We start from the raw sequence: 21621 nt of genomic DNA on the forward strand, positions 1-21621 counted from the left end.
TTGCTGGCATCAGGGATATCATATCTTCTGATCCCTGGAAAATCTCGCGGATATTTGATGACTCCGAGAATGTCGCAGAATACGTCGCAAGAAAATCTGCAATAAATCATATATTCTATGCCGCGTGAAGACTCTACATCAGCAACCGATATCCTCCTTTTATGAGCAATTTTGCCAATTAAACATCGCCAATAAATGCACAGTATTTGCATCAACAATCTCCCCCTTTGGCGGGCGCGCTAAGATGAGCGTCAATACAGATTACATAAAATATGGACCTCGATACTATACTCCCCCTTTTTGCCTGAAGATATGCTTGAAGAAATGGAATACAAGAAAAGCCAAAGTCTAAGACAAAAGGAAAGAGTACAAAAAGACAAACCAGTTCATCACCTCCAAAAGAGAGCAGCAACCATGTCTCAGAACTCAGCAGAACCGACAAAAGACTCGTCTGCAGAGTCAACAGCGGCTGAGGACGATGCGGAGGAGGTTCCAGCATATGTAGAGGCAGCGGAAGTGGACGGTGGGGCTGGTGCCGATATTCCCCCATTATTTTCGTTTTTTTTTTGTTCTTTTTTTGTTCTTTTTTTTTGTTAAGGGAAATAGCTCACAAACGTGATGACTCAAGAGTCGATAACACATAGTGTTGTCGGTCGTTTTCGGAAAACCCGGAACACAAAGAAAACGCGCCGCCCAAGGTACCGATGGTCAGGCCGGAGGTCCTGTAGAGTGGCAGCCTTCCCTCATGAATCGCCGGCTAATCATTGCACCGAGACTCTCGATCCTTCGAGTCGAGCTTCGCTCCTCGAGTCGAATCGCTCTCCTCAAGTCGAGCTTCGCTCCTTGAGTCGAGACGATCCCCTCGAGTCGAGTTTCGCTCCTCAGACGGAACCACGGGATATTCTTTTCAAGTCGAGCCTCGAGCCGGTCTCCTCAAGTTGAGCATCGCTCCTCGAGTCACGCTCCTCGAATCAAATCTCGCTCTTCGAATAGATACTATCGTATTTCGTGCAGCAAGCGCGAAATGCGAAGCCCAACACGGTCCAACGGGCCCAATAGAACAAAGGCCGCGAAGACCCACAAAAAGTCAGGCAGGCGCGCGCTGCGTGCTGTGCGCCGCACGTAGGCTGCGCGCCTCCACTTGATGGCGCACGCGCCCCTAGCCACATGGACGATAATGGAACCTCTTAAGGCCCTCAAACACCTATAAATACCTCATCTCACTGAGGGGGAAGCCATCCCATTCATTCCTATCGATACGCTCGAATTCTCGCTCTCCTCTGCTTCTCTTGATGCCATCTTTGACCTGAAGCATTTCTACAAGTCTCTCTCATTCTCAGAGGTTCTGAAGCACTCTCGGGGACTCCCGGACGTCGCTCCCTCTGATCGAACGCCCCCTAATGCCCATGCACGCTCCTAGGGTTCTCCACTGAGAATCCCTTACGTGTCTAACACGCTAGACACACCCGCGATCTCCGAAGTTCTGAGACGTCGCCGAGGACTACTTCGCGCTCCGTCTCCTTCATCGAGTACGCCTCTCTCCCAGGCTCCGCGCCTCACACTGCGTTACATACGCCTTGAACTACGTTATGACCTGATCCCACACACGGGTACGTAGGCAGCCTACAACACAAAGGCACGGTCACTCCTCCTCCTCACCCCTTCCCTCCTCTGAGAGGTGGGTTGATCGGAGTAAACCTAGCTCGAGACTTTCGAGTTCACACTTTTGGCCCGGTTGCGATCACTTGGTCCGGCATTGGATCGAACCGCCCGAGGTATATAATAATTGTTCATTTTTGTGCGACAACACATAGACCCAAGGCAGATCTAAGTGCTTCGAACTGAGAAGCATCGAGAGCCTTCGTGAGGATGTCGGCTAGCTGTCGATCGGTAGAGACGTGCTTAAGGGTAAGCGTATTCTTTTCCACAAGTTCTCGAATGAAATGATGTCGTATGTCGATATGCTTGGTTTGAGAATGTTGCACAGGGTTCTTCGATATGTTTATGGCATTCATATTGTCGCAGTAGAGAGTGAGCGTAGCTTGTGAGATACCGTATTCCTCCAACATCAGTTTCATCCATAGGAGTTGTGTGCAACTGCTTCCAGCCGCAATGTACTCGGCTTCGGCGGTGGATAAAGAGATGCAATTCTGCTTCTTGCTAAACCATGACACCAAATTGTTGCCAAGGAAGAAGCATCCGTCTGAGGTACTCTTACGGTCTTCCGCGCTCCCCACCCAGTCAGCATCACAAAAGCCAACGAGTGTTGCATTAGTATCAAATGCGTACCAAAGACCGTATTCACAAGTACCAGGAACATACCTGATAATCCGCTTCACGTTCAAGAGATGACTTTCTTTTGGTGAAGCTTGATAGCGAGCGCAAACTCCAACGGCATAGGAAATGTCAGGTCGGCTAGCGTTCAGGTATAAGAGACTCCCAATCATGATGCGATAGAGAGTCTAATCCACTGGTTTTCCAGCCTCGTCTTTAGTCGTCTTGACTTGTGTGGCTGCCAGAGTGCGCTTGTCTGTGGCATTCTCAAGGCCAAATTTCTTCACAAGGTTGCGTGCATACTTGCTCTATGAAATAAATAGCCCTTCCTTCAGTTGTTTGACCTATAAGCCCAGGAAACAATGCAGTTCTCCAACCATACTCATTTCGAACTATGTCTGCATTTATTGCACAAACTGTTCTAGCATATTCTGTGACACAGAACCAAAAATGATATCGTCGATGTAAATCTGGGCGATAAGGAGATAAGAACCTTCCTTCTTCATAAACAGGGTCTTGTCGATGCCTCCACGCCTGTACCCGTTAGAGGTGAGAAACTCGGTGAGACGATCATACCATGCTCGAGGGGCTTGCTTCAGCCCATATAACGCTTTCTTAAGTTTGTACACATGATTTGGATTGTGTGGATCTTCGAATCCTTTTGGCTACTCCACGAACACCTCCTCGTTCAAGTACCCATTGAAGAAGGCACTTTTGACATCCATCTGGTACAACTTGAATCTCCAAATACATGAAATAGCAAGTAAAAGGCGGATAGCCTCAAGGTGTGCCACGAGAGCAAAAGTCTCGTCAAAGTCAACTCTTTCGATCTGCGTATAGCCTTGTGCGCTAAGACGTGCCTTGTTTCTGATAATATTCCCTTGCTCATCGGTCTTGTTTTTGAAGATCCACTTGGTGCCTGTAACATTAACACCATTGGGGCGAGGAACAAGATCCCACACCTTGCTTCTTTTGAATTGTTCGAGCTCGTCTTGCATAGCAGCAATCCAATAATCGTCTCTCAATGCTTCTTGATGCCCTTTCGATTCAATCTGTGAGGTGAAGCAGACAAACCCAATCATCTCTCTGTAGTTGACTCTTGGAACTCGTCTGGTTTATATTCCGTCGTCAATGTTTCCGATGATGTCTGTGGAGGGATGATTCTTCTTGATCCTGCTTGAAGGCTCTGTTGCAAAGATGTCTGTGTCATCTCGGTTCCGATCAATGTTGCAATTTCTATCTTGAACATTTTCTGTGACATTTTCTGTCTCTGTTGGAGTATCTGCAGCTTCTGGTTCATCATCACCTGAGGTAGTGGGCCGAGTCTGGGGAGTAATATCATCATTGATCACCATGTTGATTGACTCCATAATGGAGCGTGTGCGTTTGTTATACACGCGAAAAGCACGACTAGTGGTTGAATAGCCAATAAAAACTCCTTCATCACTCTTAGCATCTAGCTTGCTCCGCTGCTCCATGTCATTCAACACATAACACGGACTTCCAAAACCACGGAAGTATTTTATATTCGGCTTCCTTCCCTTCCATATCTCGTAGCATGTGGTAGAGGTGCCGACACGGAGAGAAACACGGTTGAGGATGTAGCAGGCGGTGTTGAATGCCTCGGCCCAAAATTTGAGAGGTATATTGGCAGCATGTAGCATGACTCTTGCCATCTCTTGTAGCGACCGGTTCTTGCGCTCCACAATACCGTTCTGTTGGGGAGTGATTGGTGCCGAAAACTCGTGGGAGATGCCATGTCTTCACAGAATTCATCAAATGCGTTGTTCTCGAACTCACGACCATGATCGCTGCGGATTCGTATCACCTTGCATATGTCACAAGCTTTCTCATTTTGAAGGCGGAAGCAGAGAGCCTTGAAGACTTGGAACGTCTCTGATTTATCTCGTAAAAATTCCACCCAACAGAAACGTGAGAAATCATCTACACACACGTAAATATATTTTTTACCTCCCAGGCTTTCAACCTGCATAGGACCCATGAGGTCCATATGGAGCAGTTCCAGAACACGTGTCGTAGAAAGATGTTGTGACATGCTGTGTGACATCTTGGTCTGTTTGCCTATCTGACAATCTCTACAGATCTTTCCACCCTGGTACTTCAGTGCAGGAATACCACGAACAGCTTCCTTCGAAACGACATCATTCAAGCTGCGGTAATTAAGATGTCCAAGACGCTTGTGCCATAAGTCCGTCTCCTCGAGTTTTGTCTTCAAACAAGTTTCTGGCAGCACATCTAGAGGCACCCATAAGTAGCAATTGTCGAAGGAGCGTTTACCTATCATAACATGATTGTTTGAGGCATTGGTCACATCGCACGTAGTCTTGTTGAAGTGGAGATAGAGCTCGGCATCACACAATTGGCTGACGCTGATAAGATTGGCTTTAAGTTCTTGCACGTAGAGGACTTTGTTAAGAGGGGGCAGACCATCAACATTCAGTGTGCCTACACCGAGGATTTTCCCTTTGACCCCGTCACCAAAGGTAACATGGCGACTAGGACAAGTCTTGATAGTCTTCAAAAGATCCTTTTGACCGGTCATATGGCGGGAGCAGCCACTATCAAAATACCAATCTTCGGTCGTCATTGCTCTGAGTGAAGTGTAAGCGATATTGCATTGGATGTCTGGTTCACGAACTCTCCAAATCTTCTTGGGAGAGACAACGGTCTTTTTCGTGCTCTGGAACTGCTTCTTCAGATCGTTCTGGAGTCGGTAGCACTAAGGTCTGATGTGGCCAGGCTTTAGGCAGTAATGACAAGCCCAACGTCGCCGATTGCGTCTTGTCACAGGAGGTGTTGCATCATATTCTGTGACATCAGCCTTCTCTGGGTTTTTGCTTCCTTTAACAAACGTGGTTATGGAACCAGGTTGTCGGGCATCATAACTAATGCCGTGATGATTTCCTGCATCTTTCCCCAAGCAAAGAATGTCATCAAGATTGGATGTTCTTGAATTGAGCATGAGAATATTTCTTTTAAGAGCATTAAATTCAGAAAGTAGCTTATCTTGTTGTGTCTTCTTGGACTGAAGTGATCGTTGAAGAGAAGCAACAGTTGAGGGAAGCACTTCCTTTTCCTTAGAGATGCCATTAACCTTTGTGCGAAGGTTTTCATTCAGGCGTACGACTTCGGTCCACTGACTAAACAGTTCACGATAGGCTTGTGAGACGGATTCCAATGAGATTTCAACATCACTCTCACTGGAAGAAGCGTTGTCACATAATTTGTTAGAGACATTTTATGTGACATCCTGATGAGACTGAGGATCGGTCACTTCTTGAGTGGTGAATGCAAGGAGGTTGGTCGGACTATCTTCATCCTGTGACTCTTCATCACTCCAAGTAGTATTGTAGCTTTTGTTGTTCTTCTTGAGTGTATTCGCACATTCTGCTTGTATGTGACCGAACCCTTCGCATTCTCTGCACTGTATCCCCTTAGATTTGCCTCTCTGGTCAAGTGATGTCTTAGCAGCCTTTGGTTTTCTCTGAGGGTTTGGAGCCCGGTTGTTGTTGTGGAATTTGTCTGGGGCAGATTCTGTGGTATTCCCGCTTGAATTGTGGTTGAGCGTCTTCATGTACTTCCTAAATTTTCCGAAGTTCTTTGCCAGCAGGGCAATGCTCTTGGCCACATCATCATCGTCGAAGGGTACAAGGTCTTCATGGACATCCGCTTTCAAGGCGATTCCCTTCGTTTTGGGCTCCGGATCAATCGTCATCTCAAAGGTTCGGAGAGAACCCATGAGTTATTCAAGTTTTATGCTCCTTATGTCTTTGGCCTCCTCAAAAGCAGTGACTTTGTAGATGAATCGTTTGGGCAGCAATCGCAAAGCTTTCCTGACAAGTTTCTCCTCGGGAATTTTCTCACCAAGGGCAAACGATTCATTAAACAGATCACAAAGACGAGAATTGAACTCATTCATAGTTTCACTTTCTTCCATTCTGAGATTTTCAAACTTGGTGGTCAATAGTTGAAGTCTCGACATACGTATCGTATCGGTTCCTTCATGGTGGACTTGAAGGATTGTCCATGTGTCTTTGGCAACCTCGCAGGTGTGTATGAGTTTGAAGATGTTGGCGTCCACAATGGAGAAGATGGCGTTGAGTGCTTTCGAGTTGGAGTTAGCAAGCCTCTCTTCATCGAGGGACCAACGTTCTTCAGGCTTGAGAGTCGAGCTTCCATCGGCTTCCTTAGTGGTCGGATGAGTCCATCCCGTGAGAATCATTTTCCAAGCCTTTTCATCCAAGGACTTCAGAAACGCCTTCATACGTGCCTTCCAATAGGAGTAGTTGTTGCCGTCAAGTAATGGAGGTCAGCTAATCGACGCACCTTCCTTCATGAAATCCATCTCGAATACCAGATCAGTAAACACCATGGATCACACTCAAGGTGAGGAGTGGACCGCTCTGATACCAAATGAAATTACGTAATCTGTGCGTATATCACAGAATATGTTGTGACGGATTCTGTGAAAAACACTAAAATTCGAGTGATCAAACAGAGAAATGTTGTAAGTGCGAAATTATAAAGAACTCAGAGATTGGTAACCCAGTTCGGCAATTCGTGCCTACGTCTGGAGGGCCTTTGCTCGGTGGAAAGCAATCTACTATGATAACGTGGTACAATAAGTTTTTACACTCAACGACTCCCTCGCTAGCTACCTAACCTACGTCTATCCTCTTCAACAGCAACTTAGGCTCCCCCTAAGCTCGAGATCCCCTCGATTCCCACAGAATATCTCTCCCGAGACTTCTAAACGTGTTTCCCAATAAAAACAATTGAAAAACCTAACCTCTAACTTCTAATACAATCACCCGTATATAGGCAATAAAGCAGAGGTAAAAAACAGCTTAAAAGCTTGAACACAGGTCGTTCTAAGCTCTGCTAAAACACTCAAAATAAATCTCTCAAAAAGTGTTTCCCAAAAGCGTCTCAATGTGTCTATGAAAGGAAGACGCCACTTATGGTCTTCGAGGCGAATTAGGGCGCACCAATTCAGTTGCTGGCATCAGGGATATCATATCTTCTGATCCTTGGAAAATCTCGCGGATATTTGATGACTCCGAGAATGTCGCAGAATACGTCGCAACAAAATCTACATCAAATCAAATATTCTCTGCCGCGTGAAGACTCCACATCAGCAATATATACCCTCCTTTTATGAGCAATTTTGCCAATTAAACATCGCCAATAAATACATAGTATTTGCATCAACAATTCCCAAATTTCATAAAAATAAACCTAGAGCTCCAATCTGATCAAGGGTTAACCGAGACCAAGTTATATGCTATCAACGTAATAATAATAATAATAATAATAACAGTATTTGGACGTCACCGTGGTGGGTATGTTTTGTCTTTGTTCCAAAGAGGAATAGATATCAATTTTACAATCCGATAAGTCGCTAGATAATTAACATTTAACAATCTCTCAGTATAAAGATCTTGTCATTGTCAACAACCTTTTACTTTCCTCCACATGAATCAGCATCTGGACATGTCCATTGTTGTGCTTGTGACCCATGTAACATGTACATCTCTTTAATTCATTTTAAATAGATATTTATGGAGACAAACACATTGGATAGATACATATTTATTTATGGTAGTTTTTATTTTATTTCAATAATTAGCTCAATTATCAAGATCGGATCAAGAAAATAAGAAAAAGTACGTAATAATGCTTAAAATGATATAAAGAAAGAAGCAAACCGTCTGCATAAAATTATATAAATACAAGCAAAAATAATATTTATGAATTATTCTTATAAAGCCATGTGTATTCGATAACAATCTGTCTTGTCCAATTATGCCCACTTGGTCATCTCCTTTAAACAGCTGTATATTATATTATTATATATAATATTATGCCTACTTTATCTTCAGCTGTTTTAAATCTTTCTTTTCCTTCTACTTGGGGACCCACTTGAACCCAATCCAATCTCTTCACAAACATAGCTCTTTTCTTAGCCAGTCTCTGAACTTTTCAGAATTTTCATTTCGACACCGTATCTTTAGAAAGAATACTACTTTCACCCCATTCCGGAAAGATTCTTCTCATGAATTATTCAACCTTCCAAGCGTAAAGAAACAGACAAAACTCAGACGACCCAGCTGACCCCGAGCCCTCGAACGACCCGGAAGACGAAAAAGGTGTCGAAGCCGACGAAGATTCCGGCGGCGTCGATGACGTGGACGACGAAGAGAGCGACGAAGAAGACATAATCGCCGGAGAATAATTACTGACCGGCTTGAATATGAACAAAGCGTGCCTCAATCCCGGGCTGAAGAGCCAATCGTGAACGTCCCAGAAAACCTCTACCCTCAACTTGTCCACGTGGACCAACTCGTTGCCTCTGAACTTCCACTGAAGGTGTTTGACTTTGACCAACACATTCCCGTCCAGCCTAATCTCCATCTCCGGCTCGCAACAACTATTATTACCGTTATTATTACTACTAATACTACCATCCTTGTTGCTTGAGCCGCAAGAAACCTCGTCTTTGCACTCGATGGTGATCTCGTGGACCTTGTCCTTCTCGTGGAACTTAGCCCTAGTCGAGAACCTCCTCTTTCCGTACACGTGGTCTCTCTTCGAGACCAGGCTCGGCTCGATCGGAGCTGGTCGAGCCGCGGCTCTCTTGTACGCCTCGTCTCTCATGTCACCGAGTAAGACGACGATCTCGGCGCCTGAGACCACTGCCACGTAGTATCCCGTGATTGGCTCGGTTTCTCCGTGGAACTTCGCCGCTCTGAGGTCCCACCATACCGTTGCGGCAGGTACAGTGGGACCCACCTGCAGCGGCTTCGAGCCGTGTCTCTTCCGGAAGCTCCACGGCTTGAGGTCGACCTTGCAACTCTTGTTTTCGTTGTCATCGCCGATGGAGACGGTAAGGCTGCGGAGGAGGGCGCTGCGCCGCCACGTCACGGTGATGACGTGGCATATCCCGGAGATCTTTGTGCGATAGGTGGAAGAGATTGCGGTCTGGCCGGGCCTCGGCGCCGCCTCGGCCGTCGGATGATGATCGCGGCTTGATGATGAGAAGAGACATGTGGTTGGGATTGGGATATAGTCTTCCATGATCATTTCTTTTTAGTGATCTTTAGAGAGGTGAGAAATGAGAGAGAGAGAGAGAGGGAATGAAAGAGGTCTTAGCCACGAGTTGTTATGGGGAGAGGAGGGGTCAGAGATTATGACAGATGTGTTTGTGGAAGCATTCATCGGATTTTTTTTTTTTATTATTTATTATATAGAACTTACGTTGGTGTTCCAAACTGGCGTTATGGACTGGCAGTGAGTGAAAGAGATCGAGCGAGTAACAACTAAACAACCCATTTATATATATGTATATATAAATCTCTCTCTCTCTCTCTCTCTCTCTCTCGGAATTGCTTGCTAGGTCTTACCTGGATTCGAAGTACATAATTGGTGTTAGAATATTGTTATGTATATACGTGTAGTGTATGTGTTACTTTTGAGACATGACCAAGGTTTGTATCCTGTGTGGGTTCTGCTTCTCATATAATTAATAAAAGTATGTTAAATATATATATATATATATATTTTGTATATAATATATATACATATATACATGTATTATGTGTATGTGATTCTATCAACGCAGTATGATTATAAAAGTAGAGGAATAAAAGCATAATATTTTACCAGGTTAGTAACTGTACACAGCAAGGTAAGATGACTAGTCAAAGTACAATAATAAGCTAACAGACTGGAGAGATGATAAATAATATATATGTGTCGTAAATTCAAGTATTAATTGTTGTTGTTGGTATTAAAGATCGAAAATAGTCATGTGTCGTTTATGGCTATTAAACAACAAGTGCGACATATTGTTTTATGGGTAATTAAGCTAAGTAGCCTCCTGAAAATAGCCAATTTATTTTTAGCCAACGTTCTGTAAATAAGTGGTAAATAGTCAGGAGGATTTATTTACAACAAAAATTGGCCGAGATTACCCTTCCAACCGTTCCCGCCCATTAACATGCTGAAAATAAAACATTTAATACAAAATATTCTGATATAACCGCCCATTAATGTCATTAAGATTATTAATTAAGATCATTAATCAACCAGGCCTTTTTTCTTTCGCTCTTCTCTTCCATTTCGCGTCGCTTCTAGTTTCTTCTCCGAATTCATCCATGGCCAGCAACGATCCGGAGCACCGTGAGGACGAGGAGACCCCGGCCGCCGAGGACGAGGACACCAAAGCGCAGGTCGCTCCGATCGTCAAGCTCGAAGAGGTCGCTGTCAGTACCGGCGAGGAAGACGAAGACGCCGTCCTCGATCTGTAAGTTTCTGTCTCTCATCGCCGATCTCGCTGTAAAACCCTAAGTTTTCTTTCGCTCTTCTCTTCCATTTCGCGTCGCTTCTAGTTTCTTCTCCTAATTCATCCATGGCCAGCAACGATCCCGAGCACCGTGAGGACGAGGAGACCCCGGCCGCCGAGGACGAGGACACCGGAGCGCAGGTCGCTCGGCGGCGGTGGAGGCGGCGGTTATGGCGGAGGAGGCTACATCGGTGGCGGTGGTCGCGGAGGAGGTGGAGGCGGTGGGAACAACTGCTTCAACTGCTTCAATTTATTATTTTGGGGTTTTTTTTTCTAGGGTTTGATATTTGGGGATGGGTGTTTCGTTTTCAGTTTGCGCGCTTTGTTTGGTTGGTTATGTTGTTTTTTTTTTTAATATACAGTATGTTCGTGTAAATAGATAGCCTATTTACAGTATGTTCGTGTAAATAGAAATCATATTTACAGTATATTCATGTAAAAACGAAGCTTATTTACAGTATATTCATTGTAAATACAAAGCCTATTTACAGTTAATCGTGTAAATAAACTGAAAAATTCTGGAAATATCTTGAGCACGAAAATTCTGGAAATTATGAATATATGGAAGACAAAATAATATCAATGAATGAAGAATTAATTCGAAATTAATTACCTAATGAATTGCAACGAAAATAGAAACTAATTAACTAAAGTCAATGTTAAAAATTTCCAAATACATAACAATTAATGGCTGATATCTTTCAAAATCTGCTCAAAATTCAAATTTCAAATTTCAAATTTGAAACTTCCATTTTCGGTTTCAATATTTAATTCGAATTTTTTTAAAAAAATTGTCTAATTAAAATAGCTTAAGGACAAAAAAGTAAAACTAATTCAATTAATAAGCTGCCACGTAAGCAAGATGGCTATTTACGGGAAATTAACGAAAGGTTGGCTAATTTTAAATTGCTACACTTTCCGTGGCTTAAGCAGCCAATTATTTGTTGTTTTATTATTATCTTAGTTTCTTTAGTTTCATTGTATTTCCTTGTTTGTTTTTAGTTTGTTCATGGCTATATAAAGCTTTATACTTGTATTTTTCTCATTAGGTTGGAATAAACATTTTCACTCTCAATCATTTAAGATGAGAGTTAGTTTCTCCCCAATTCTCAAATCCAATTTCTATCTATCCTAACCTAGAAATGTAATATGGTATCAGAGCGAAATTCCGCATTCGATTTTCTAGGTTAGAGAAACACACTTCGTCATCTCCGATTCCTCGACGATCGGAATAGATCTCCGACGACAAGCTCGGTGAAATTTCACGAAGGTCGATTTTTTTTTTCCTCCGAATCGTCACATTATTGAGCGCCTCTTCTTCTCGATTTCAAGTTCTTCTCCTCATCGCTTCATCGATGGAAAAGCTTCATCGACGGAGACGCACCGGACATTCGGAGCGATTTTTATCAAGATTCATATCACCGGTGATTTCAAGCCGGGTCATTCTTCAAGATCTTCTTCCGGCGATTTCCCGCTGTGTCAAGGCTTCAAGATCTTCTTCCGGCAAGTCTTGCCATGATTCCTCTCCGGCCGATCCCGCCGTAGAAATTCTTATCACTATCGACCTCTCCAGTCCGCCCATCACCTCCGTCAATGTACCACGGGGCGAGTTCATAGTTCACGATTGTCGTCATCGTCGCGGTGGTCGAAATAACTCAAGAAAGCTTCCCATCAGCGCTTATGAAGACCGAAGGAAGAAAATGATTTCTCTACAGGTTTATCGCTATAGTCGTCGAGACCCATTCCGATCACGGCCAATTCGCCTAAATGGGTTTCGAATTCTGAGCTCAAAGAAATCCCGTCTCACCAAAGAAGGTTTTGTCTTTTCTTGCTATCTTCCTGATGTGTCTCTAGCAGAGTTTTCATCGAGAGAGAAGAAGCACGCTCAACATGTCTCGAGTCGCTCCTGGATTTCTCCTCGCCGGTCGATCTCGATCCTCTTATGGTCCAAGTGTTGGAATTGATCTAGGGTTTAAGAAAAAGTTTAACGCTTCGGGTAAGCGACGGAATTTAAAAATTTTCTTTTTGACAAGTAAAACGATTTTACTAACCTAGACAAAGAGCAAGTACGTGTAAATAAAAACTATTATGAGCATTAAAAATTTACTACCCTTTTTAGAAGCTTGAACGTTGATGAGCCTTCGAAAGGTTGAAAACGTTCGTCTCCCATCGCAACACGTCTCTCTTCTTTCCTCGTCAACTCGAGCAACCACGAAAGTTTCTATCACTATAATCACTCGAGAGAAAAGGAATTAGTGAGTGAGCACTTAAACACGACGACTCGAGAACAAGTCTCAAAGTCGAAGAGCTAAAATTACTAGATCAAATGACGACCTAGGTGCCAAAACAAAAACGAAAGAAAACTTAGAGAGAGAGAGAGAGGGAAGGGGCGGCCAAGCTGGAGAGAGAAGCTCTCAATCTCTAAAACTTGGGATGAATGAAATGTGAAGAATGAGGGCTCTATTTATAGGAGAGGTCTCACCTTCATCACATATTCATGAGCCAAATTTCCCTCCTTCTCCACTTGAGTCACACGGCCAAATAGGGCTTCTAGAAGCCTTGGATTTGTTTCCTCTTTTGCTTCCCCCTTAGCCTTGGCCGAAATCCCACCTTCCTCATAGAGGAAATTTGTTTCCTCTTATTCTTTTGGCAAGTATCTTGATACATTTATGCACAAAATAATCTCCCTTTTTTTTCTTTGGGTTGGGCGGCCAAGAAGGCCTTCTAGAAGACATTTCTAGATTTTCTTCACTTGTTCATGACAACTTAAGAAAAGCCCATTAAGAATTTTCATGTAAAATTCTTTGAAATGAAATTAATCCACAAGGCCCAATGAACACATCATGGCCGAGTGATTTAGGTCATCATATGACCAGGTCAAAAAATTTATTGACATTCATTTCATGCTATGTCCAAAAAGACAAAATTACCCTTTTGACAATTTTCGCAAAACTTGTCTCGTTCTTGTTTTGACTTAGCTTCTAGTTTAACTATTCCTACTCGATGTGATTAGTGACAGTGACCTCATGGATCCAAATGAACAAAGCTTGAGCAAAAAACTTGGACTCAAAAGTTCACAAACCTTTTTCCAATTTTAGCTTAATGTCAACTGACTCCACTAAAGAGTTGACACTGAAAATCTCTCGGTTCAAATGAATTTATTTTCTACTCAAGAATTCAACCTAATTGTAATGAGTGGATCCATTGAATATTATCTATGTTTACCCTTCATGAATATCATCAGTTAGTCGGGATTTACAAAATTTCCATTTTACCCTTCTAGCTGTTATTTCCTCAACTCCTTTGTCGCTTGTGAATAAGTTAGAAACAATGTCTTGACGATGAGCTAACAAGTCACATTGTTTCATCCAAAAGAGTCGAGACTCAATTTGGACACTGGTCAGTTCATTTATTCACATTCCAAGGAACAAAACATGAGGTGATATACATTGCATTTCAGCAGTCTTGTATATGAATTCCATATCTATGAGAACTTCACAAAGTTACTCATGACATCTTCACAACTTAGTACTTCACCAATAGGTCCTGTTCATAACCACATAGTGAGTCCGAACTCCGACTTTCTCAAATGAGATTACGTAAGCTGTGAAATGGCATGTCTCATTTCAGGATTGAGGTAAGCACGATGCAATTCATACGTAGTAACTTCGAGACATAAGAAGTTAAAGGGTTTGTTCTTATCTTGTCTCTAGAAGTGCACTGGTCAATTCTGTACCTTCGAAAGATACCTAGAAGAACTATAGAGTCTCCAACTCTCAATGTCCCATAACCAGACATCATAGATTCTCCTAACAATCGTACTGAGGTCAATAGTCCTTTGACCCTTAGATTGCGAATATATCGTTTTAAGCAAACTACCAAGAGTTTGTTCATGCAAATCTACATTTGTCTCTTCATAAGATGTTAAGTTTGTTTATGGACTAAAGACTAATGTTTTATCATAAAGCTTCAAACAGACAAGAAAGAATGGATGAACGTTTCAAATTTTTATTAAATGAATAAACAATTACAAGCAAGAGTCTTCGTGAGACTTTATAACATCAAATGTAAAAAATAAAGACTACAACTCTTCTTGTGGGCACCATTGACAACACCAAGATCGATGAACCCAACGAAAATCGACTGAGAAAAAAAAGCTTGGAATGGAGATTCATGAAAGACGAGTTGTACGAACACATGAACGCTCCCAAATGGTTCGGTTTCTTGTCACACGAGCACCGCCAAAGCCACGACGACGAAGCCTTTCAAGAGTGCAAGAACCACAATGCGGATCTCCGGGAAGTTCTCGACGCAGGTCACCAAAGCGCCGATGTTGGCGAAGTTCTGCGAGTTCGCTCCGATGCAGATATAGGCGCTTATGTGCCACAAGGCGGGGCGGGCGATTCTTCCGGTGAAGGCAAGCTAGATCATGAAGTAGCCGGCGAAGTTCATTCTGATGCTGACGAGGAGGACGAACCAGGTTGGTGTGATCTCCGCGATCAGGCCGGAGAGGATCCGATGTTGGCGACGAGGTCCTTGAAGAATCCCATTAAAGCAAAGCCAGTGGCTACTCCAAAGATCATTCCTCCTTCTTCTGCTTCTGCAAGTAGCGCATCGACAAAGGATTCTTGCTCTCGATGCCGCCAAGGTTTTTTTCTGCTCGGATCATGGCTCCAGGCCACCGAAGAAGATTGTAGGCATAAACGAGCTATCATCTGCAATGGTGTTTGTTCAGAAATCCCAGCGCATTCAAGGTGTTCGACGAAAGTTCTCAGAAGCTAATTTGCGCACTCAAGGTGTTCGACGAAAGTTCTCAGAAGCTAATTCCGTTTGAAATGCCGATTAGTCATGATCAAGACGACAACGTTGCGTCAAGGGTCAATCGATCAAATTCTTTTTCGATATCGAAGTTCAATCCAAGATGAACTTTCGAATAACTTTTGGAAAGTTCATCTTGCGGGGGTGTATTAAAGATCGAAAATAGTCATGTGTCGTTTATGACTATTAAACGACAAGTGCGACATATTGTTGTATTATCATCTTAGTTTCATTGTATTTCCTTGTTTGTTTTTAGTTTGTTCATGGCTATATAAAGCCTTATACTTGTACTTTTCTCATTAGATTGGAATAAACATTTTCACTCTCAATCATTCAAGATGAGAGTTAGTTTCTCCCCGATTCTCAAATCCAATTTCTATCTATCCTAACCTAGAAATGTAATAGTTGGTCAGTATTTCATCTATTTATGAAGAGATCTGGACTCTAATATTAGTGAATTTTATTTTTCTTCTTAAAATTAACCAAAACATATTTTTTAAGCACAAATATAATTATGTCAATAATTCCTAATTAGTTTACATGAATATCCAGAAATTTATAATTTAATGACATCCCGATATCAACAAATTTTGAATTTGTTAACTAATATACATTTATAAGGCTTACTAATATATATCTCTATATCCTTCTGTTTTGCGGATAGTCATATTCTCTCCTTCTCCATGAAAAAACTAAAACTCAATTGGCATATATAAGACAATTAGCAATAATTTATATATATATATATACATATATATATATATAATGTGGATACGACTCATATGAGTTAACTAATCATTAGTACTTTCGATCAGTGAGCATTAAATTCATGCAGTTCAATTCATCTTCCATGTGTGTTTTCACTTTGAGAATAAAGAGTATTAGTAACGTTATTTTCTCTCCGTACACCCTTCTCTACTCTGCTCCTGGGCTGCTCCGGAGCTAGAGCTTTTCACCGGCGTTTTCTTCTTCTTCTGGGAGATGGAAGACCTGTGTGATAGGTGGTCCGAACTGGATATCGGAGAGGAGGAAGAGGAGGTTTTGGTCCTCAAGGAAGATGAGATTATTAGTACCGAAGTGAACCTTTCACGTTGTCTTGTGGGAAGGCTCCTCAGGCTGAGGCCGTTTAACAGGAATGCCTTGAAGACTGTTATGGCGAGAATTTGGAGGACTTCGGGGAAGCTGGAAATCAGCGATTACGATGGAGGTGGGTTCCGCTTCAAGTTCGAGTTGGAGATGGATAAGCAGAGAGTGTGGGACTTGGGACCCTGGACTTTTGATAAGTCGCTGCTAGTCCTCGGAGACCCGGAGCGGGCCGATGGCGAGGAACTCCGGTATGTGGACTTCTGGGTCCAACTTCATGAGGTTCCTCTGAGGAACCGGTCGGCTAGAATGGGAGAGCTGATTGGTAAGAGACTCGGACGGGTCCTCAAAGTCGACAAGGACAAAGACGAACGTATCAAGGAGGACTTTCTCCGGGTCCGGGTGGCCATTGACATCGGGAAATCTTTGGTGAATGGGATTCACATCTTGATCGGGGAAGAGAAGACTTGGGTTTCGTTTAAGTACGAAAAGCTCGGCGACTTTTGCTACACCTGTGGCAGCCTCGGTCATTGCAGCTCGGAATGCCCCGGTCAAACTAACCAGGAAGGCGAAGCGGTGAGGCCGCGATTCGGGGCGTGGCTCCGTGGAGAAGTGCCGTCCAACACCGCCAACGGAACCAGGCGGTTTAGTGGCGTGGGACCGCCCAGAACGATGGGGTGGGCTGGACCGGGAAGCTCGTCGGAGAAGGCGGAGGCACCTACCCCGTCGACCCAGAAAACCGAGTCTGCTAAGGCGAACGTCGACTCTTCTGGGACTTCCCCGACCGATGGTAACCGAAACAAGCAGAGGGATAATGGCGTTGCTAATCAACCGGGGGACTCGGATAATCGGGGTGCCGCTGAGATGGAGTTCGTGATGGGGAGCTCGGGCATTGGCCACCCATCTCCGGAGACGGGTAAGGGGAACCCCATTCCTCGACGACGGGAGCGGCCGAAGGCGAAGACCTCGTCGGCTACGAAGACCCACTCACCAAGCTCGGCGAAGACCTGGGAGGTTGAGACACAGCCATCGACGAAGACTCACGTGCCTGGCACGGAGGGGTTGGAGCCTCCGCCGCTGAGCTCGGCGAGTACCCAGACGAAGAAGACCTCCCCGGCGAAGTCGCCTCAGATCCCGAGACCGGAGGTGATCCAGGTCATCCCGGAGGCGGGGTCAAAGCAGTTGAGTCCGGAGAAGAACCAGGCGCCGAAGATCTGGCCGGCGACGACGACCACGCCGCTACCAAAGCCACAGAGGCAGGGAGCGACGACGACCACGCCGCCATCGAAGCCACAGAGGCCGGAATCGGAGCCGATCCAGGGACATGAGGCTCCGTCGCTGACTCCGGGGACGTGCTCGGAGAAGACAACCAAGCCGGTGACGAAGCCTGTGCCGGCAAGACCAAGCCCGGAAGACGCTGACAGTGGGCCCACTGCTGGAGCGACTGAAATGAGACCGTTGGTGGAGCTGAAGGACGTGCGCTCTTCTCCTTTTGGGCATGGCAAAACCTGGCTCACTCCGGATTCCATGGATAGCTTTCCCTCTGTTGAGGAGAGAGTTGTTAAGGACTCTGCTCTCTTGAATAAAATACATAAGTCTGATAACTCTACTTTTTTGATTAAAAATCAAGGAGAAAAGTCAGATGGCGTGGGGCGCGAGGCTAAACTTGAGAATGGCTTTGTCTCCCCTTCTGCCACTGGGCACGTCAGGACAAGTGACGCGTATGGGCATATGGCGGGGCCCACGAGAATCCTTCCCCCTCACTTTGGGCTTAAAGAGACCGGGCCCTTTGATTGCCCTATTTCCACGGGCCTGACTGCCCCTCTTTTGCAAACAGGCTTGGAAGATGATGGGCCCGCTGCGGCTAGGGAGAAAGCCCCTACTACCAGGAAAAGAATTTTGGGCCGTTTTGGGACCACTACAAACCAGCGACTGATTGTTGGGACCGGGGACGGGTCCGAGGAGGAGAGTGGGCAAGGGAAGAGGAAAGGTTTCGAGCACATCCGAGTTGGGAACGTCAAAAAACTGGCCCGATTGATCGAGGACGGTGGAGTTGTCCCGCCAGCTGGGGGCTCTGACACCTCTGCTTCGAAGAGAGTGTTGAGATCTACGCTCGGCACACAGGTAAATCAGGTAAGTCCACCTATCACTTCTCATACTCAAGTTCTTCATCCTGTTATAGGACATAGAGACTTATTTCCAGCTACACTAGGCCTAGGGGATAGAGACTCTTTTTCTGACACTCAAGCCCTTGGGGATAGAGACTTACTTTCTGCCACACATGACCTAGGGAGGAGAGACTTATTTTCTGTTACTCGTTCTTTGGAAGTTTCTAGTCCACTAGATTCGACCTTAGTAGTTCCTGATGAGAGAGCGGCGCCCCTTGAGAGCGAGGGCCGCCGAACGCGATGATAGGCGTTATTTGGAACGTCCAGGGGTTGGGTAACCCCGGGACGAGGTCGGCCCTCCTTGCTCACGTTCGCGATCATAGTCCCGATTTTATTTTTCTATCAGAGACTAGATTACGGCGTGAGGGGGCTGAGAGGGTAAGAGTGTTGTTAGGTTTTGACGGTTGTATGACGGTGGACTGTTTTGGTAGGAGTGGAGGCTTGATGTTGCTTTGGAAAGAGCCTGTGAGATTCCTTCTCGGGACGTTTTCGAGATATCACATTGAGGGAGATCTGGTTAGTGTTTTAGGTGAGAGTTGGAGATTTGTGGGGATTTACGGGGATCCTGTGAGCGCCCAGAGGAGGCATACTTGGGAGCTCCTTCGTCGCCTCCGGAGCTCTTTTACTGGTCCATGGTTAGTTGGAGGCGACATGAACGAAGTTGCCTCCAATTCAGAGATTAGAGGAGGTAGAGATAGATGTCCCGGCCAGCTTTCAGCTTTCAGGGACATGATTTTGGATTGCGACATTCATGACTTAGGTTATGAGGGAGACCCTTTTACCTGGCGCAGAGGAGGTATAGAGGAGCGTCTTGATAGATGTCTTGCGAGCCACGAGTGGAGCGACCTCTTCCCTTCGGCCACTATTCGACACTTGAGTTTCTGGAGTTCGGACCATAGACCGCTTCTTCTGCTTACTGCGGGTTTCAGAGATCGCCGGCGAAGCAGGAGGCCGAGGCGTTTCTTCTTCGAGGAGTCCTGGATAGGTGAGCCTGAGTGTGACGAGCATATCCGTAGAGCTTGGGGGACTGGTAAGAGTGGTGATCAGAGTCCAAGCTTCGCTGCTGCGATCAGTCAGTGCAGACAGAGCCTCTCCCGCTGGGGCGGAGAAAGGAACAGAGAGATCAGAGACAAGATTGAGAAACAGAAGAAGATCGTTGAGCTTGTGGGACGCTCGGGCCCGGATTTCTGCATGGAGACCTTCAGACGGGAGGAAAGACAGCTTGATGCCTTAGTTCAGAAGGAGGAGCAGTACTGGAGACAGAGGAGCAGAGTTTCCTGGATGCGGTGCGGGGATAAGAACACGAAGCTTTTTCACCGCAAGGCTTCGGCTAGGAAGAAGAGGAACGCTATCAGAGGTCTAGAGGACGATCACGGGGATTGGCACAGAGGAGACACTGAGATAGAGAGGATCGTCTCTGATTACTTTGGGGACATTTTCTCTTCAGCGAGGCCTTCTACGCAGAGAATCGAGTTAGTTTCAGCAGGCATACAGCCTAGGATCTCGGAGGCTATGAACGCAGAGTTGGATCGCCCTTTTGAGCCAGGGGAGGTGAAAAAGGCGCTATTCTCGATGGATGCTATCAAGGCCCCGGGAAGTGACGGCTTTCCCGCGATTTTCTACCAGAGATACTGGGACGTAGTAGGCGAATCGGTCTTGAAGACCTGCCTTGGGATTCTTAACGATGGGGACGAGGTGACCACCATTAACGATACTGTGGTCACCCTTATCCCCAAAGTCGAGGACCCGAGACGGGTCAGTGATTTTAGACCGATTAGCCTGTGCAATGTGACCTATAAGATAGTGGCCAAATGCTTGGTCAACCGTCTTAAGTCTACTATGCACGATGCTATTTCTGAGTCCCAGAGCGCTTTCGTTGGTGGTAGACTGATCTTCGACAATGTCATGGTGGGTTTCGAAGCTCTCCACACGATGAAGCGGAAACGCTTCGGAAATGGAAAGTGTGCGTCTCTCAAGCTTGACATGGCGAAGGCTTTCGACAGGGTGGAGTGGGCCTACCTGGAGTCGATGATGCTGAGACTGGGGTACAGCACGCGGTGGGTGCACCTTATCATGAGATGCGTTACCTCAGTCAGATTTGCTTTCAACATCAACGGCTCCATCCGAGGCAGCGTGACTCCCTTCAGAGGCCTCCGCCAGGGGGACCCTCTCTCTCCTTTCCTTTTTCTCTTCTGCTCTGAGGGTCTCTCGAGCCTCTTTCGAGCGAGCGAGGATTCTGGAGCGATTACGGGAGTCCGGTTCCGGGACCTTCATGTGTCTCACCTTCTCTTCGCGGATGATAGCTTGGTTTTTTGCCGCGCGACACCTGACGAGTGTGAGAGGGTTACAGACATTCTTCGGACTTACTCTGAGGCCTCGGGCCAGATGGTGAACTTTCAAAAGTCCGATGTCTGTTTTGGCACGGAGGTTAGCGATGAGGAGGGTGAGGTTCTGGCTCAGATCCTAGGGGTTAGGAAGACGGACTGCCATAAGCGATACCTGGGTCTGCCCGCGTTCACTGGTAGAAAGAAGGCGGAGCTTTTTGGGTTTGTTAGAGACCGCGTTTGGGCTAAGATTAAGAGTTGGAATGGCCTCTCCCTCTCGCAGGCTGGCAGAGAGGTCCTCATTAAATCCGTCCTTCAGTCGATCCCCTCTTACGTGGCCTCGTGCCACAAGATCCCGCTGCGTTTGATTAGAGACATCCACTCGGCGATCGCCAGATTCTGGTGGGGGGGCGGAACGGCGACGAAGAAGATCCACTGGTGTAAGTGGGAGTACCTCACGCGACACAAGTCAGAGGGCGGGATGGGCTTCAGAGATCTGGAGAAGTCCAACCAGGCCCTTCTGGCTAAGAGTGTCTGGAGGCTCCTCAGGAGACCGGATAGTCTGGTAGGACGAGTCTTTAGACAGAGC

General features: G+C 45.5%; 2 protein-coding genes and 1 pseudogene across 2 annotated transcripts; all 3 read right to left on the reverse strand.

The window, feature by feature from the left end:
- Positions 1-1790: 1790 nt before the first annotated feature.
- On the reverse strand, positions 1791-2447 carry LOC149383468 (secreted RxLR effector protein 161 pseudogene; annotated as a pseudogene).
- Positions 2448-6037: 3590 nt separating this feature from the next.
- LOC149383469 (uncharacterized) lies at positions 6038-6559 on the reverse strand. Its single transcript, XM_089627807.1, has one exon. It carries the CDS (start codon positions 6557-6559, stop codon positions 6038-6040), a length of 522 nt encoding a protein of 173 aa, XP_089483933.1.
- A 1427-nt stretch (positions 6560-7986) lies between these two features.
- On the reverse strand, positions 7987-9606 carry LOC149383470 (uncharacterized). Its single transcript, XM_089629106.1, has one exon. The coding sequence runs from the start codon at positions 9376-9378 to the stop codon at positions 8356-8358; it is 1023 nt and encodes a 340-aa protein (XP_089485232.1). The 5' UTR covers positions 9379-9606; the 3' UTR covers positions 7987-8355.
- Positions 9607-21621: the final 12015 nt, after the last annotated feature.

This window comes from Urtica dioica, chromosome 10, assembly GCF_054948205.1.
Source record: "Urtica dioica subsp. dioica isolate 48M chromosome 10, U.dioica_male_clone48M_v1_H2, whole genome shotgun sequence".
NCBI lineage: Eukaryota > Viridiplantae > Streptophyta > Magnoliopsida > Rosales > Urticaceae > Urtica > Urtica dioica.

Coding starts and splice junctions, on each gene's coding strand:
- LOC149383469 (XM_089627807.1), bottom strand. CDS start 6,559: ATGAAGGCGTTTCTGAAGTCCTTGGATGAAAAGGCTTGGAAAATGATT.
- LOC149383470 (XM_089629106.1), bottom strand. CDS start 9,378: ATGATCATGGAAGACTATATCCCAATCCCAACCACATGTCTCTTCTCA.